The 18801-nt window shown below is 37.9% G+C and overlaps 1 protein-coding gene across 3 annotated transcripts; it reads left to right on the forward strand.

Annotated features, from left to right (window-relative positions):
* Positions 1 to 1045: 1045 nt before the first annotated feature.
* snx9a (sorting nexin 9a) lies at positions 1046 to 18487 on the forward strand. Of its 3 annotated transcripts, XM_007244683.4 has the most exons (18): positions 1046 to 1153; positions 3330 to 3406; positions 4866 to 4952; positions 5182 to 5256; positions 8033 to 8087; positions 8416 to 8572; positions 9536 to 9623; positions 9702 to 9827; positions 10594 to 10711; positions 11508 to 11638; positions 12350 to 12453; positions 12537 to 12640; positions 13056 to 13133; positions 13238 to 13314; positions 13980 to 14069; positions 14940 to 15054; positions 15350 to 15441; positions 16368 to 18487. In XM_007244683.4, the coding sequence occupies exons 2-18, from the start codon at positions 3395 to 3397 to the stop codon at positions 16413 to 16415; spliced, it is 1557 nt and encodes a 518-aa protein (XP_007244745.4). In that variant the 5' UTR covers positions 1046 to 1153; positions 3330 to 3394; the 3' UTR covers positions 16416 to 18487. The 3 variants fall into 3 exon arrangements, with proteins under 3 accessions (XP_007244745.4, XP_049320148.1, XP_022528548.2); XM_049464191.1 differs by having other exon boundaries at positions 15350 to 18487; XM_022672827.2 differs by lacking the exon at positions 16368 to 18487 and having other exon boundaries at positions 14940 to 15467.
* Positions 18488 to 18801: the final 314 nt, after the last annotated feature.

Genomic DNA, 18801 nt, shown 5'->3' on the forward strand with positions numbered 1-18801 from the left:
TCTAAATCCTCGTAAGCTCTGTGTCTGAAGACCCGGCGGTAAAAAGATCCATGCACCGCAGTAATACAAACGAAATAATACGGACTGCTACTTTAATGTACCTTAATTTTTGGGAGAACATGGCAACTTTATAGGACAAGTTTATAGGATTTACAGAATTGTGCATTAATTCTTTAAAAAAAAAGTAAGCAGGTGCATACATTTGGGAACCTCAACAGAAAAATTGCATTAATATTTAGTAGATCCTCTTTTTGCAGAAATAACAGCCTCAAAACTTTTCCTGGAGCTTTCAATGAGAGTCTAGTTTCTGGCTGAAAGTACTTTGGACCATTCTTCTTTACAAAACATCTCCAGTTCAGTTAGGTTTGATGGTTTCTGAGCATAAACAGCCTGCTTTAAATCACACCACAAAGTTTCAATAATATTCAGGTCTGGGGACTGAGATGATCTTTCCAGAACGTTGTACTTGTTCCTCTGTATGAATGCCTTAGTAGATTTTGAGCAGTGTTTAGGGTCGTCATCTTGTTGACGTATCCAGCCCTGGCACATAATTATTAATCTGTAGGTTTATCTCCATAGATTTGTTACAATATATTTAAATATAAAATATTTTAAAAAGCAATGGCATAAACATGAATATTAAAAAAGAATGACTAATCGAGACAAACATAACATGGTTCTTATAATAACAGCAGAAAAGGTGCAAATTACAATGAATATAGCACAATAAATCGAAACAAACGAAGCTAAAGAAAAAGCTAAACAATATAACATTCTTTTATCAAAAATAACAATCAGAGATTATTTGAGTACAGGTGAGTATAGATATATTAGAGAGTAAAGTGTTGTAATGCAGAGTTCGGCCGCGGGATGGCAGCACTTTCACTGTAAACATAGAGGCCGCAGGAACACTGGCGGCTCGGGGCGGGTAAACAGCTTATCCACACACCGCTGCAGTTTGAGGGAACTTGGAGGGAGGCACCCTACAGAGTGAGCACGGGGTTATTGGTAAGCGTGCAGTAGGTGTAGTTATACCTTTTCCGGAAAGAAAGATCAAACAACACGCAGATACCCGGATCAGAACCCCACAGCCTTCAGCACCTGTTATCTCACACACACACACACACACACCTGTAATCCTGTGACTGTCAGCGTGCGTATAGTATATAGCTTCTATTAGTGTGTGTGTGTGTGTGTGTGGTGTATAGTGTATAACTTCTATTAGTGTGTGTGTGGTGTATAGTGTATCGCTTTTATTAGTGTGTGCATTGTATAGCTTGTATTTGTGTGTGTGTGTGTGTGTGTGTGTGTGTGTGTGTGTGTGTGTGTGTGTGTGTAGTGCATAGCTTTTATTAGTGTGTGTGTGTGTGTATGTGTGAGATGTAGCTTGTATTAGTGTGTGTATGTGTACTGTATAGTATACAACTTGTATTAGTGTGTGTGTAGTGTATAGCTTTTATTAGTGTGTGTAGTGTATAGCTTGTATTAGTGTGTGTATGTGTAGAGTATAGCTTGTATTAGTGTGTTTACTGTATAGCTTTTATTAGTACGTGTGTATAGTGTATAGCTTGTATTATATGTATATAGCTTTATATATATTATATGTATAGATTGTGTGTAATAGTGTGTGTATGTGTGTGTGTAAAGTGAATAGCTTGTATTAGTATGTGGGTCTTTCCTACAATTCGGTGCCTTTTGTGTCCCCACTACTGATCACTGTATTTATAATTTAAAAATTTAAGCAATATAATTTCTGAAAATTCTACTGAAATAATTAACATATTTTAAACATTAAACATTATGCATTTGACCCCAAAATACAATTTTAATACATTTTACTGTGTTTTTATTTATTAGACACTATGGGTTAACCCATGTCCCTGGGGTTGTGCATTCTCTTTGTGTGATGGGAATATGAGGTGAAATTAAACAGTTCGGCATAACCACTCTCTTAACTATAGTTTGTTTTTCTAAATGGCTTTTATTTTGTCACAGATCATAATGTTTTTTTGCACGTCCCTCAAATTACTGTCCACTCTGTTATGTCTAAGTACTGTCTCTTTAAATGAAGAGCTGTTTTACATACAGACATTTCCTGGAGTTCACATTATCTTTTTGAGGAGGTACACTGTGGAGGATGAGTGGCTAACTAACACTAATGTCTGTTTTTCCTAATTTTATCCCATCAGTCATCAGATATAAACATTTCAAAATAATCAAATTAAAAAGCATACAATACTTTGTCTAATTTTACTTATTTGGTAGCCTGGTTTTGCTCACACACTGGATAATGGCTAACTTTATGTCAGAATGTCCACCCTGTTATGGTCCACCCTGTTCCCACCAAAGACATAACAGGGTGGATACATAATGTATCTACGAAGTGCATGTGTGTTTTATGTTGCTTTATTATTATGTTTAGTATGAATAATAATAGATTTTTCTAATATTGATATTAAGTGTGCATCTCTTAAAGAATGCAGAGAGACTACAGGGGTACAGGGAACCTTTCAGGAGTCTGATTCTGAAAGGAGAGAGAGAGAAATGGTGGGAAATGTGCTATTAGCAATTGTTTTTTAATTGCTTGTTGTTACCAATTGTTAGCCTTCTTTATTAATTGTTCTAAAGATTTATAAATGATTCTCTTTAATTGCTGTTTTTTCATGATGAAATGTAAAGACACAACACACCGTTCATTTACTGCCTGATGTAGTGCCAGAACCAATTTGACTTTTGTTTTCCCGTTTATGTTTTTATGTTTTTTTTCTGTAATCACATACTTTATTATGTGTTATTTGTCCACCCTGTTACGGCTATGCCCACCCTGTTATACAGGTTTTCTGTACATTGTATTTGTAATATTTTGCCCAAAAAGAGGCCGAAGCATGGATCTGCAATATCTGTTTTTAAAAATAAAGAATAAATAAATACAAAATTCTTCAAAGCTAAAAAGGGACATATTGACTCCTAGATAATTAATGTTTTGTACATCATTTTAAACCAAAAGTCTTTAAAATAGTTTTTCATATGTCCGTAACAGGGTGAACATCCTAGGTCAGAGACTTCATAAAAATGTTTAAATAAATGCTACAAATTATATGTCTGAGCTTGACCAAAATTAATTTAAAAAAATTAACATATCCCTTTCATAATAAAACATGAAAAAGTATAATAACAGTATTTCATTTTCAAAAGGTTTTGAGGTCCGAATGGCACCCAATCCCAGGAATGACCCGTGTGTGTGTGTGTAGTGTAAAGCTTGTTTCAATGTGTGTGTGTGTGTGTGTGTATATAGCTTGTTTTAATGTGTGTGTATATGTGTGTGTTAGCCCAGGTCATCAACAGCGTGTTTTTGCTGTTTCTGAAGAGTCAGAGCTCAATAAACGCTCCCACCATGGCAGTGAAGGTAAGAGTGTGTCCTAACCGTTAACACACTAACACCTACACCACACCACTATCTGAACAATACTAACCCAACACTACTAACCTACACCACACCACTATCTGAACAATACTAACCCAACACCACTAACCAAACACTACACCACTATCCCAACAATACTAACCCAATACCACTAACCACACACTACACCAAAATCATAACATCCCTAAAACCCAACACCACTAAACTACACCACACCAATATCATAACAATACTAACCCAACACCACTAACCAAACACTACACCACTATCCCAACAATACTAACCCAATACCACTAACCAGACACTACACCACAATCATAACATCACTAAAACCCAACACCACTAAACTACACCACACCACTATCATAACAATACTAACCCAACACCACTAACCAAACACTACGCCACAATCATAACATCACCAAAACCCAACACCACTAAACTACACCAAACCACTATCATAACAATATTAACCCAACACCACACCACTATCCCAACAATACTAACCCAACACCACTAACCTACACCATACCACTCTCATAACAATATTAACCCAACACCACACCACTATCCCAACAATACTAACCCAACACCACTAACCTACACCATACCACTCTCATAACAATACTAACCCAACACCACTAAACTACACCAAACCACTATCATAACAATATTAACCCAACACCACACCACTATCCCAACAATACTAACCTACACCATACCACTATCAAAACAATGCTAACCCAACACCACTAACCAAACACCAATAACCTAACACTACACCACTAACCAAACACCAATAACCAAACACCACACCACTAACAAAGGACCTATATCTAAACACCACACCACTATCTCAATAAAAAAAACACTAACCAAACACCACTAACCAAACATCACATTACTGTCCAATCACCAATAACCTGATACCACACCACTAACCAAACACCTGTAACCAAACATAACACCACACCACACCATAAACCTAACATCAATAAATTAACACCAAATTACTAACTAAACACCACAAACCAAACACCACACCATTAACCAAACACCACACCATCAAACAAGCACCACCAACGGAAAACAACAAACCCATCACCACTAACCAAATGCTACTAACCAAACACCACACCACTAACTGAACACTAGTAACCAAAAACCACACCACTAACCAAACACCACTAGCCCAATACCTCTCCACTGTCTAAACACCACCATACCACTAACCACACACCATTAACCAAAAACCACACAACTATCCAAACACCACACCACTAACCAAACACCACTTGCCCAATACCTCTCCACTATCCAAACACTACACCACTTACCAAACCACATAATCTGCTCAGGCCTAGGTATTGTACACTCTGTAGCGTCTGTATGTTCTATACGTTCTTTATGGTCTGTATGTTCTGTTGTGTACTCTGCTTAGGCTCAGGTACTGTATGACTTCACTGCTGAACCAGGGAACAATGAACTGAGTGTTCAGGAGGGAGAAATGCTCACCGTCATGAATCAGGTAATAACTGACTTACAAAGTCTAAATCATCAGTGTGATCTGGTCACGGTTTGGGCTTTACCCTAAGCATTACAGATTTATAATTGAGCTGTCCATTAATTCATATATCATACTCTCATACTTTTTAAACCATATAAAGTTCTTCACCACAGGCAAAAAAATGAAGGAAATGAAGAATTTTAGATTTTAGATTTAGATTTGACTTTTTTGGCTTCATTTCTGTGTGTAGGCTGTAGGTGGAGGCTGGGTAGAAGCTCAGAACTCTAAAGGACAGACGGGTTTGGTACCTGAAGATTATATACAGGTAAAAAGCCATACAAAATACAGCCATTGTCCTTACATGCAGAACTTTTTTATATTGCTTTAAATGGTTGCTTATGGCATGCGCTGTAAACATCACTCTTAACATTATTCCTGCTTTTAAAAAAGAGGTGCAGTACTCAGTGATCAGTGAATCTGCATTGAAGACTATATTCAAATATTTTATGAACTTTGAATCCTCAGGTGCAGTCGAAAAAACTAAATTGTTAAAAAGAAACTGGCTCTCAGCGTGACCTACTGTACTCTGTCAGACTCCGGCTGCTGACTGAAGCAGCATGACCTAATGTCAGGGGCACAACTACATACTTTTTGGGGTGTATGCAAACGTAATGTCTGCGCCCCTGGGGAGAGACACGTTTTAATGCAGATGCATTTTAAAATCGTCAGCGTCCTGTCATTACTTTCCCACCGCGGTCCGCAAATTTATTTGGGGCTTGGATTTGGCGCCCCCTCTAGTGCAGTGCCCCTATGCGTCGCATAGGCTGCATACCCCCTTTTTGCTCCACTGCCTAATGTACTCTCTCTGACTCCGGCTGCTGATAGAAAAGCAGCATGACTTACTGTACTCTCCTGGCCTCCTGTTGCTGATGGAGAAGCAGCATGACTTACTGCACACTCTCGTACTCTGGCTGGTGATGGAGAAGCATCATGACCTATGGTACTCTCTCGGACTCTGGCTGCTGATGGAGAAGCAGTATAAACCCAGGATTCAAACAAGCAATCCTCACACATAGTGTCACAGAGACCCAATACAGGACAATATTTTATCTATGCAGATATCCAATACCCAGACTCAAATCCGCGATCCTCGGATCATAGTGACAGTGGCTCAGTCTGCTGGACTAATCAGAGCTGTTCGTTTGTTTTTATTCGTGTGTATAAGGCACCAGTGACTAGCTATGATTTACATTAGAATTTGATTGTTTTATACCATAAAAAAATGAGTTAAAGTGTTAAAATGTGTGGATGACAGCAGTTTTCTGTTGAGATTATTAATCAGTGACCATAAAAATGGAGGATGTTTGGTCGGCCCTGCTGACGTGGCTCTGCAATAAAGAATGTACGGCTATGGGAAGAATTGGCATGCTTCCAGGTAATGTATTTGCGGGACCCTTTCATCCGTGCGTCAGAATCTAAGAAGGTCAATTGCAGTGAGCGATTAATTGACTTTAAGGCTGATCCTCGCCAGCAGAGCGTTCACAATAAACACTTGAGGAACTCCGAGCTGCAGGTAAATTGGGATGAGTGAGTGGAGTCGCCGTGGGCAGGAAGGAAGCTAAATGCACTTGTGGAGACATAGATCGGTGCTTTAGCTCACTCAAGGTCAGATCTATTAAAAAGAGGGCCATTAGGGCTCAGACTGACAGACATGAAGAGATTCAAGAGCTTTAGTCCTTTCAGGAGCAGAGCAGACGGTCCGGGTTTCTGTGTATGTGGAGCTAAACGTGGCCCATTAGCTGCCTGTTGCTCACTGTTCCAGGAGTAGACTGGGGGTCTATAGAAATATGTGTGGAAATGTCTTTAAATTAATGTTTCTAATATTTTGAGAAGGAAGGTTAAGAATTCTCCACACAAACACACGCACACACACACACAGATTTTTAAACTCTTTTTTGACACCATGATGACACGCAATAGTTTTAATTTTTCAGTTTTAGAGTAATATAATTGTTGCTTTTATTGCTTTTATTCAACTTTTTTTTCTTTACAAAATGAATAAAGAAAATAACAGACCCTAAAAAAAATGTGCCTTCTGCCAAGAAGTAGTTCCACAAAAAGTGAACTGTAACAGAACTGTAACTACAAAATGGCGTTTGTTTTGTACGTTAGCTTGAAATCTAAACTGGGGATTAAGGGGGTTAGTAAACTTTAGGATCTAAAATAATGCTGAAACTCTCCTCTCTTGCTCCACAGAGTCGTTTTCATGTAAAAGCTGCCTGTTTGGGAGCATTTATGCCTGTGTGCTGGGTGGTGTTGATAAGCTAGCTGTGCCTGAAGGACTGTGGTTAGGTTAGCGTAGCTTTCTTTAGCTCAGCATTATTTTAGCATAGCCTGGTTAGTCACTATTTCAGCTGTGAGACTGCAGCTGAGATGATGGATTTTCTTTCTATTTTTTCCCCAAAGAAGAGCTAGCACAGCGGGCTGTGGGCGAGCGTGCCTGGGCTGGGCGCTAGCCTGTGCTAAGCTAATGCTGCTGGTGCTGGTGGAGCCATTTAAAACAAAAAAGTCCTGTGTTTATATGCTGTTACTCAGCAACACGTCTGCGGAGTGATATAAGTTTAGTGTGAGAATGCCTTGCTGTTATCACAAATATCAGCACGGTTAGAACACTTCTCAACCAATCAGATTGTGAGGTCGGAACTCACTTTTGTATAAAAAAATGTTCGTCAGTGAATTATTGCGTGTAATAAAATACTGATATTGTATCGTGATACACGATATTTTGTTCTGCAATTCAGTAAACATTTTTAAAAAGGCAGTATTGATTTTAATGATTAGTTTACATGTAAAGATGTATTTAAACCCCGCCCAGTAGAAAACAGTGCTGTACTCTGTCATTAGATCCCACTGTTCTGATAAAAAAGTTCACTTTTCTTTTATTCAGATTTCATAAACAATAACAGTTTTACAATGTATAATATATAACGATATATTAAATCGTAACACCTGTATAGTTATATATATCAACAAGTTCTAGCCTATTCACAGCTCCAGTCACATGGTTTTAAAACAATGTTTTTTTCTGCATTTTATTGTAGCAAATAAATAATAGTGAAGCCTCGGGAACGCAACAGCCAGCACAAGCCTATCAGGGTAAGAGGATGCTGCAGAACAATATATTTTATTCTGAAACCTGCATTCATCTGCATGAGTAGTATTTAGTAATTAAAATAGTGTTTAATTTTCTCTGTAAATTGATTATCTAAAAGATTCTGTAAAAATACATCCTGTTGCATAAATTAAGGTTTTGTATTAAAGCTATTCAGTAACATGATCATCTTAACATGATCGTCGTTCAATAAAATAATCATCTTAAAAAGCACCAGTACCTCGACACATTGTGCTATATACACTGTAGTAAGATTTGATGTAGACTGTACTATTCCGAATTGATCTGAATGATTATTCGTGTTTCTATCAGGTTCCATAGATTACTATGATGATGATGGTGAATGGGACGAGGAGTCGGATGATAGTAAATCACCCAGCGGCTACAGCTGGTCACAGAGTGATGGAGGAGGCGGGGCAGTGCAGCAAGGTGCTGCTGCCCATCATCCCAGGAAGATTTCTCTTAATAAGTAAGATATACCGTAACGGCACATCTCATTACTATCTCATAACCTTCTCATTACCGAGGAGAGAGCCCTCCATAAAGTTTTGGACTAAGACATTTCTGTCCATCTACAGATTATCTTTCAGACGAAACCAGAGATAATTAAACTTCATTACATATCTGAATTAAAGTGGGTTATAATTCTGTTTCATTAAGTTAAAATGATGACACTTTTTGGAATCAGCCCTTGTCTTTTGAGGACACCATAATGTTTGAGATTTAGCACTAACGGTTACATTACAGCAGTCACACTATGCATCACGATACAGAGCTTACAATCGTTTTATTGCAATACTGTAAGCAAGGCGATGTACTGAGATTGTTTAAATAACCGTATTTTTCACACTATGTCACACTTAAATTCTTTAAATTAATTTAACCTTAATAGGACGCCTTTTAATCCAGTACTCCTTATGTATAAATTTTACCAGTCAGGTTGTATTGAGCAGTAAAGCCACTCTGCTGAAGTACTGCGTTATAAAAGAGTTTCAGTGAGGCTTCTCCGGTGATGTGACTGGGGCATTATTAGCATTAGCCGCTAACAACAGTGCTAGCCCTTTCACCATCCAGAGTTAAGTATATCGGACTGTAGCCTTCGTGAAAAAAAGTTTACTTTTTACAATCGGAACAGTGGGATCTAACATCACTGACAACACTGCTGTCTAGTAGAAGTAGTAGTAATCATGAAGTAGTAGTAATCATGAAAAATCAATACTGTGTTTTTAAAAATGTATAAAATAATGCAGAATATGAATATGATTGTGCATTATACAAAAATCTTGCCAAAACGCTCCGGGTCTGCATAAAGTCAGTTTACAGTACTACTTTGAGTACAGGTCCTTATAAAGTGTTTGGTGACTATAACTATAAATTTACCATGAGCTGTTTGTTTTATATTTGTAAAATTTTTGCAACCTTTTCTTTGTAGATTTCCAGGCTTATCAAAGACACCAAATCCTGAGGTGTACTTGCTAAAAAACTATATGTGTGCAGAAAATGACAGACTGCCAATATACGTAAGATTTATTATTATATTATTATTATCATTACTATTATTGGTCTTACTGTGAATAGACCCTCTGCTGTCTTTATAGATGGGAGAGGTGGGTCCGGTTTGGCTGTATCCTCAAACTCAGCTAGACTGTGTGGTGGCTCATCCGAAGAAAGGAACAAAAATGTACGGCTTGAAGAGTTATATCGAATATCAGATCGCACCTAATGTATGTTTATCATATCATTGTTTTCTGATTTCTCTTTAAGTATTGGTTTAGTATCTTCCTATACGAAACAACAGCTATGTGAATAACCACAGAATTATCCATGACACATCTGGCCACTAGCAGACAGACAATTAATCATAATTGTCCTTCGTAAGACGCAAGTTTTTATAGTAGATTTATGAACGTAATTAAAAAATAGAACAAACAGAACACAGACTGTCAAGAAATGTTAGATGTCAGCATGTGTAAAGAGGTGTTCTTCTACTGTTCCCTATATAGGGCAGAGTAAATCTGATCTAAAGTTTAAGATTATAGTTTATATTCAGGAATAGTTTTGATAACTTCTTATTTAACATTAAGTAGATGCTCTAAGTAAAGTTTAGGTGTGATTTGAGACAGGGTCTACTCACACGAATGACCTGACAATCTTACCAGTTAACCAACCAATCAGCACTCTGAATGAGCTTTTCTGTATTTTGGCTGTGATGATGAAGCAAAAGTCTAAATAAAGATTGAAAGTTTCTCACCATACTTCTTTAAGGAAGAGCGAGCTCAAAGAGTGTCAGATTTGTGAGCTGTAACTGATTATATAGGGGGCTGGGCTCCCGGATAACTGCTGTTGTAGATGCTTTTGTATTCTGTCACATGAATAGAGTTTTCTGTAGTAAAATACCTGAGATTAAATAGTTTAGTTGAGTGTTGCCTGATCTTTCTTGGTTTTTGGTTTATTACTTGTTGTAATAATTTAAATGCTGTTTTTTTACAGACTACACACAAATCTGTCAATCACAGATACAAACACTTTGATTGGCTGTATGAGAGACTACTGGAAAAGTTTGGCTGTGCCATCCCTATCCCATCTCTCCCAGATAAACAAGTTACAGGTCAGTAAAAAATAAAAGCTGTGTTTTGGCCATGGGATTACAATAATTTGTATCCTTGCTGCTTATAATGCATTTGCTTAGTTTGAAAGTATCCAGCATTTTTCCTTTCTATTAACTTTTTTTTTTAAGTTAACAAAAAAAATAATGAAATTTGGTATTGGATATCTGCTTAGATAAAATATTGTCCTGTATTGGGTCTCTGAGTAACACTATGATCTGAGGATTGCTAGTTTGAATCCTGGGTTATACTGCTTCTCCATCAGCAGCCAGAGTCCGAGAGAGAGTACAGTAGGTCATGCTGCTTTTCCATCAGCAGCCAGAGTCCGAGAGAGAGTACACAAGGTCATGCTGCTTCTCCATCAGCAGCCGGAGTCCGAGAGAGTACAACTCCTATTGTGATTCTGGTCAGTCCAGGAGTCTGTTAGCTGATGTATCAGAGCTGGGGATCCGATGCTTTCCTATGAGCACACTGTAATGCTGCACTGATTGGTTGCCGTTGAAAAATAGTTGGAGTCTGATTCACATGTCTCAGAGGAGGTGTGTGCTCATACTCAGCCTCATAAAGTCGGGATCATTGCATTGATACAGGAGTCGTAATGAGTGGATGGGTTAAATTGGTGTTCTAAACTCTGAAGATTACAAGGAATTTTTGAATGAACAGTTGTACCACTTTAATGGCATGGAATTTGGAGAGAAACTTGCTTTTAAGAAGCTTAAACTTAATCTTCCTTGCTCGTTCTATATCTGAATCCGATATGTGATATCAGTATTGTATTTTTCTCTCTTTTTTCGGTAGGTCGGTTTGAAGATGAGTTTATTAAAATGCGAATGGAGCGCCTGCAGGGCTGGATGTCCCGTATGTGCAGACACCCTGTCGTCTCAAACAGTGAAGTTTTTCAACTGTTCCTCACTTACAAAGACGAGAAGGTACTTAACCCTCCTCAAATAACAGTTTGGCCAAAAGTGAGAATCAGAATAGTTTGATCATCCAAGTTTAATTTGCACGTTCACAGTTAATTGTAGTTTATTGCAGGTTACCGCTGTTATAGACACTCATATGAGACCAGCCTCCTATCTTTTTAAATGTATAGAGACCCAAATACTCTAAACATGTTTTACATCACTTAATAAATGTAATAAAAATTCAGGATTAGTTTGTAGCATTTAGATCATTAATGCACAAAAAGTGGTACAGGGTTTCCCCTATTAGCACACTGACCCATCTCTGACCTCAGCACAACCAGCAGCCTGATTGGAAATACAGAAAATTATATTTTCTTTTTTAAAGCAGCAGTCTGTAAGATTATTTAATTTATATAACTTATTTTTTATATAAACATTATTTTTTATATAAATTAAAAGCAGTAATATTTCTAACACAATATTATAATTAACGCGAACTGTGTCCTGTCCTGGTAGTTTTTTGGATGTAATGGCTCTCTACATTGTATAAATAAAACAATATACTCAAAAACACAGAATTTCACACAGCAATTTAAATACATTGACCTGCATTAGAAGTACTCTTCCACATATTCTGTGCAATTGCACATTCCAGTCTCACTAGAGAGTGAGACAGTGGCTGACAAGTGGATATAACATAAATGTTAATTAAATGCTATTTTAATATTTCTTTAGGACTGGAAAGAAGGCAAACGCAAAGCAGAGAAAGATGAGCGCGTGGGAGTGATGGTCTTCTCCACGATGGATCCTGAAATGCGAGAACTAGATCCTACAGAAGTGTAAGTAAATGTTTTATACTAATGTAATATAATGCTTATTGTAAACTTACGACTGAATGGTGTTCTTTCCTGGTTCTGTGTAGAGAGAAGAAGTGTGAAACATTCAGCCATTTCAGCAGATCCATGGATGATGGGGTTAAAGATCTTCTTGCTGTGGGCCATCTTCACTGGAAGAGATGTGCAGGACGTGAGTTTAATGTCATATTAAAATATCAGGGTCAATACCGCAGTGCACCTGTAGTTTTAAACGCTGCTGGACTGAGAAAAGTCCACCAACCAAGTCCAGCAACACTGCTGTATCTGATCTACTCGTACCAGCACACACTAACACCTCAAACACCACCATCATGCTAATCAGTGCTAATCAATCACTGCAATGCTGAGAATAATAACCCACCACTCAGATAATAAAAGCTGCTCTGTGGTGGTCTGGTGGAATCCTGAGCACTGGTGATGCAGGTTGCATTTCGTTATGTGTTAACTCTGAACTTGAGTAACTTGTTATGGTTATGGTTGGACAAAATTATAAGTCTATTTTCATTTTCTTCTTACTTTGATTTATAGTAAATCTATAAAACATCACATTTATGTTTCTTCTGAAGCATTACAGAAAGAATATCAGAGAATTGGAAAAGCATTTCAGAGCCTGTCCTCAGTTTTCAACACCAGCGCATACCAGGGTAAGAATCAGATCCTGTTTATCATCTTCCCAAGCTGCTTGTATGGTTAACATCTATTCTGCATCCTCATCTTCTTCTTCTTCTTCACCATTATCTTCCTCTAGGGGAGGCAACTCTTACTGATGCTCTAACTGCAACAGGAAAGACATATGAGGAAATAGCAGAGATAGTGGCTGGACAGGTACTGATCTTTTGAATTATTGATTTATGATGTATTCTCTCTAATTTACGTATTTACTCACTGAAAAACAGCACTTTTCCCTTGTGAAATCGTTGCAGTCCTTTTTTTTTTGTATGCTCAGATTGTTTTAATGAAGCCTACTATGGCATCACATCAATGTCAAAAGTCGAGGGCCCAAAAATACAAGTCGGGGGCACAGAAAGAAGCGCGCCAGAGAGCAGGTTGTTCGGATGTTAGCATAGCCAGCTAGATAACTCTCTTGCCGGCTGGCGTCCTTCTGTCCCCGCCCTTCTCCGGCTCGTGGAGGTAGGCGGTCCGTCACAAACCCTGGAGATATCAGCCAATAGCGTTCGCTGAGGGAGGCGACCCTGGCCCCGCCCCCAAACTGTCAAAACCACCCCTTTTAAAACTCGAGGAAAAAAAGCACCCGAGAGGAGAAAAATGAAGATCGAGAGCAACATTTTCTTCAGCGCGCACACGATTCTCTTTTATTTGCTCGCTAGTTTCTCATTTGTGCTCACGAGAAGTTAATTTAAACACGCAAAATGTTAAAACACGCTGGTTAATTTTATTCACCTGGTATTTTTGCATTCTCGACATTTGACATTGATGTGAGGCCATACTCTCCTAAATGGAACAAACACTACTTTTTACTTTTTTATCAGCCCAAAAAAGACCTGCATTTCCTGCTGGAAACAAACAATGAATACAAAGGACTACTTGGCTGTTTCCCAGACCTGATTGGAGTCCACAGGGTAGGGATATGGTTATTTCTTAAAAATTTAACACATTTATTTTCTGTATGCCTACTGTACGGTATCTCCCAAGAGTGACACAGTTTATGTTGGAATTCAGCTAGCCAGTGCTAGCAGCACACACGTAGCCCCAGACCATGATGCTACCACCACCATGCTTGAGGTAGGAGGCCTTTTCTGAGTGGAACCCGTCCTGGAAAAGTGCTGTATTGTCTTGGCAATCTATCTGCATCTCAATTTCAGGATGTTAGTAACTTCTTACAGCATAGACTCCATCTTTATATAGACAATTTTGTTCCTTAAGCCTTTCTTTCTAAAAACTTTAGCCTTTTCATCACATTGGTAAAGGTTAATCTTTGTCTCATCAGTCCAAAATTAGTTCATAGTCTCTGTACGTTTTAAAAAATTCCATTCTGGCCTTCCTTTTCTTCTTTAATAGAGGTTTTCATCTTCTGGAGAAGCTTGTGTACTTTTGTTCATGAAGTCTTCTATGAACAGTAGATCGGAGTTGGAGTAGATTGTGATATGTTCACTCCCATCTTCTGGAAGTTGTTGCTGATGCCACTAACTGTTGTTTTAGGGTTTTTTAATACAGTGTTGCTCATCCTCTAGTCCTTCATCAGTGAATACAGGACTAGGACAGGACCAGTAGCACTGCTGTATCTGATCCACTCATACCAGCACAACACACATTAACACCTCATACACCACCACCAGGCTATTCAGTGCTAATTACTGTAGTACTGAGAATAATGACCTACCACCCAAATAATAATAGCTGCTCTGTGATGGTCTATCCTGTGGTGTTCTGAGTATTGAAAAACAGCGTATTTTTTTTAACTGATATGCTGCAAACTTATTTGTTCGCAGGCTGCTATTGAGAAGGTTAAGGAAGCAGACCGTCTCGTGGCCATGAATAAGATTGGACCCCAAGACAAGCAGACTATGCAGAAGAATCTGAGTACAATGTCGTACGCATTGCAAGGTCGGTCAGCCTGTTGTTTGCTTTGCTCTAATCGCAGAAGTGGTCCGTATTTTTCACTGCTAACTCATTCCATTTTCTTTTATAAAATAACATGCGCAGATGTTGGGGCAACTGTTCCCCGGGATGCATTTGTCCTAATCAGCATGTCCTTAAATAATTTTGCTCGTGCTTTAATATTTAAAAGCTGAAGATGAGCAGAAGTGTTGATTTACAGAGTGATACATGGTTGTGAAGATGTATTCAGAGTCATCGAAAGTGTAACCTTAGCCTCCTCTCTTGCCGTCTGTGTTGTTAGCGGAGATGAACCACTTCCATAGCAACCGTATCTATGACTACAACAGAGTCATGCAGCTCTATCTGCAGGAGCAGGTGCAGTTCTACGAGACCGTAAGTAAAGTTGAAGATAAACTTCAGAAGGCACTTCAACATTTTAAGTCGGATCAGTGCATTTTTTTGCGTGCAATAAAGGAATTATGCAACTGAGGAATATTTGGGCACTGCTTTCTGACAACTTCTCAAACCTAAATCAGCTTGTTAGAGCTTTGCTTTTTGGTCATCTACGGCCAATGTAAAGAATGTAATTTGGAACATAATAGATCATTAAAGTCATGTACATTTAATTAAACTGGGTTGAGTTCCAAATACAGCAGGTTTAAGTAAAAATCTCCCCAGGTTTCAAAGAGAGTCCCTAAAAATATGCACCTAAATTACAAAGAATCTCAGTCTATTTAGTTTATATTTTATATTTTTAAGTTAATTGTTGCACACTCCACACAAACATTTTTCATTTAGATTAAATTAACTTCAGTTTATAAGAGAATGTGTTCACTGGTAAGTCGGAGGTGACCATGACCCAAAGGATTTGGCCCATGGTGACCATGACCCACAGAGGTCGGTCCATGGTGATGATGGCCCTTAGGAGTCAGCCCGTGGTGATCATGAGCTCTGGACAATTGGCCTGTGGTGATCATGGCCCACGGGAGTCGGCCCGTGGTGATCAAAACCCACAACAGTAGGCCTGTGGTGATCATGACCCAAGGACAGACGGATTTCGGCACAACCTCTTCTTTTTCTTCTTCTATTGTTTATTGAGTGATGATAGCCAAACCTAACTTCCTGTAATTGGTCTGAATAAAGTCAAAACCGTCCAATTAAGTGTTTCACACTATAAACCAACCGGACCACAGATCAGCTGATCCGGACGGAGACCAACTCTGTTAATCGGCAGCACTACAGGATTAATGCTGTATTAATATTGGTTATGTGAATTGAGCAAAGGATGTGAAGTGACTGATGGTTTTATGTCTGATTAGATTGCAGGGAAGCTGAAGCATGCCCTCAGTCAGTACACAACTCTGTGAGGACATCCCCACCACCACCTCCTCAAGCAAGCCACACCCACAGCCCTCTCCACCAATCAGATCAGCTCACTGTACCTTTTGCTGCAAATAAGTATATAGTGACTGATATACAGCTCTGGAAAACATTAAGAGACCACTTCAAAATGATCAGTTTCTGAGTTTATTATTTATTTATTATTATGTAAACATTTGAGTAAAATTAACATAATAATATAATTTTAAGGATAGGTTCATTTTAACAGTGAGAGAGCAAATATAAAATCCAGAAAATCATATAGTATATATTCTATAAATTTATTTGCATTTTGCAGAGAGAAAAAACCCTTGATGGCAGGCACAGCAGTCAGACGTTTTTTTAAAGTTGATGTTGTATGTTTTGGGTCATTGTTGGCTGGAAGACCCAGCCACAGCTCATTTTTAATGAGGAAAGGAGGTTGTCACTCAGGAGTTTATGATGTCTCCATCCATTTTAGGATGTCTCCATCCATTCTCACATTGATGCGGTGAAGTAATCCTGTGCCCTTAGCAGAGAAACACCCGCAATACATAATGTTCCCTCCTCCATGCTTGACAGAGGGGACTGTGTTCTTTGGGTCATATTCAGCATTTTCTCAATTTTTGTCTCATCTGACAACAGCACCTTCTCTTAGTCACTCTCAGAATCATCCAGGTGTTCATTGGCAAACTTCAGGTGGGCCTGCACATGTGCCTTCTTGAGCAGGGGGACTTTGCAAGCACTGCAGTGTTTTAATCCATTACAGTGTAATGTGTTACAAATGGTTTTCTTGGTAACTGTGGTTCCAGCTGCCTTGAGATCATTAATAAGTAAGATTTTGTATGGAGCCCCAGATTGATGTTGATTGACAGTCATTTTGTAAAACAGTTGTCTCCTTCTTACCCAGCGTTAAGTATGGTTTTGTAGCCCATTCCAGCCTTGTGCAGGTCTATGATCTTTTCGCTGACATCCTTAGAAAGCTCTTTGATCTTGCCAATGTTGTAGAGGTTAGAGTCTGACTGATTCATTGAGTCTTTTATATAGGTTACAATTTAAGTCAGCTGTCTTTAATGTAGGGAACAAGTTGATTATGAGCGTCTAACTGTAGAAGCCAGAACTCTTAATGGTTGGTATGGGACAAAAATCTCTCTCTGCAAAATGCAAATAAATGTATATAATTTATAAAATGTGTTTTTGGGGTTTTATTTTTTATGTTGTGTCTCTCACTGTTTAAATGAACTTACTCTTAAAATTATAGACTGTTCATGTCTTTCTCAGTGCACAGAACTTTAAAAATCAGCAAGGGACCAAATAATTATTTCCTTCACTGTACCAACTGGGGTTATTCTACCAAATATTGAACTCTAAAACGTTAGTATTGTTGTTTCTAAATGAATAGTTATTTAATTATGTATGCATTATTTGCACTCATTTTGAAAGCTAATTTGACCACTTTTTGCAAATAAATTCTATATATTAAATTGTAAATAAATTGGAATTTGGGAGAAATGTTGTCAGTAATTTGTAGAATAAGTACCAGTCTTCATTACACTAAAACATTTACCTATAAATTGTACAATCAGAAATACTGATCATGTAGATCATGTATATGTTCATTTATTTCATTTAATTGTTTGGGATTTTATGAAGAAGGGAAACATTGTGTGTACAGATTATGATAAAAAGGGTTTATGATAGCAAAGATTCATTTCATTTATTTTAGCTTTAATAAGACTGTTGGACTATAGCCTATTAATATAGGGAACATAGTTGCTTTCAGATGTTTGTGCACAAACATTCAAACTGATGTCTATTTTTTTATTTACCTGTTCTGATTTTTTTTGCATGTGTTCACTACATTGATAAAGACGAATCTTCGGCATTTATTCCTGTTTCTTCCTTTGATTTATTTTTTTAACTGTTCTATGACTGATTACATTTAATAACGGTTATTTTAAACTTTTTAAATGCAGTTTATTTACTGCACATTTTCTACTTGCTTTGTAATAAAATAAAGTGTATTTACTGTACATTATAACTGTATAATAAAAGTATGATATTAGGATATTGAATTAAATTACAAATGTTTCTATGTATTTCTTTTTGTTACTCTGTGTTAAATAAGAAAACATATCTGTATTTAATATTTTTTTCTTTCTTTTTTTTCTTCTCATCTGTAGCAATTTTATCATTTCTCAGCTGTGTCTTCATCACTTGAATTTTTAAAAAGATACTCCAGTGTACTCTCAATGAATCTTTGTCTATTATCAATCTTGACCAGTTTTATAGTAGAAAAACTTTTCCCAAGTGTATACTGGAGTACACTAGCACTAGCTGCGAGTCCAGAAGCTCCAGCTTGAGGTTAGCGGTGTCTGGGTGCGGCTGCGGCCT

The sequence above is a fragment of the Astyanax mexicanus genome, chromosome 14 (genome assembly GCF_023375975.1).
Source record: "Astyanax mexicanus isolate ESR-SI-001 chromosome 14, AstMex3_surface, whole genome shotgun sequence".
Lineage (NCBI taxonomy): Eukaryota > Metazoa > Chordata > Actinopteri > Characiformes > Acestrorhamphidae > Astyanax > Astyanax mexicanus.

What these genes read in the sequence shown, in the direction of transcription:
- snx9a (XM_049464191.1), top strand. An exon ending in ATGACAGACTGCCAATATAC is followed by an intron (nt 9,624 to 9,701) that starts GTAAGATTTATT and finishes CTGTCTTTATAG; the next exon opens with ATGGGAGAGGTGGGTCCGGT. An exon ending in TCACTTACAAAGACGAGAAG is followed by an intron (nt 11,639 to 12,349) that starts GTACTTAACCCT and finishes ATATTTCTTTAG; the next exon opens with GACTGGAAAGAAGGCAAACG.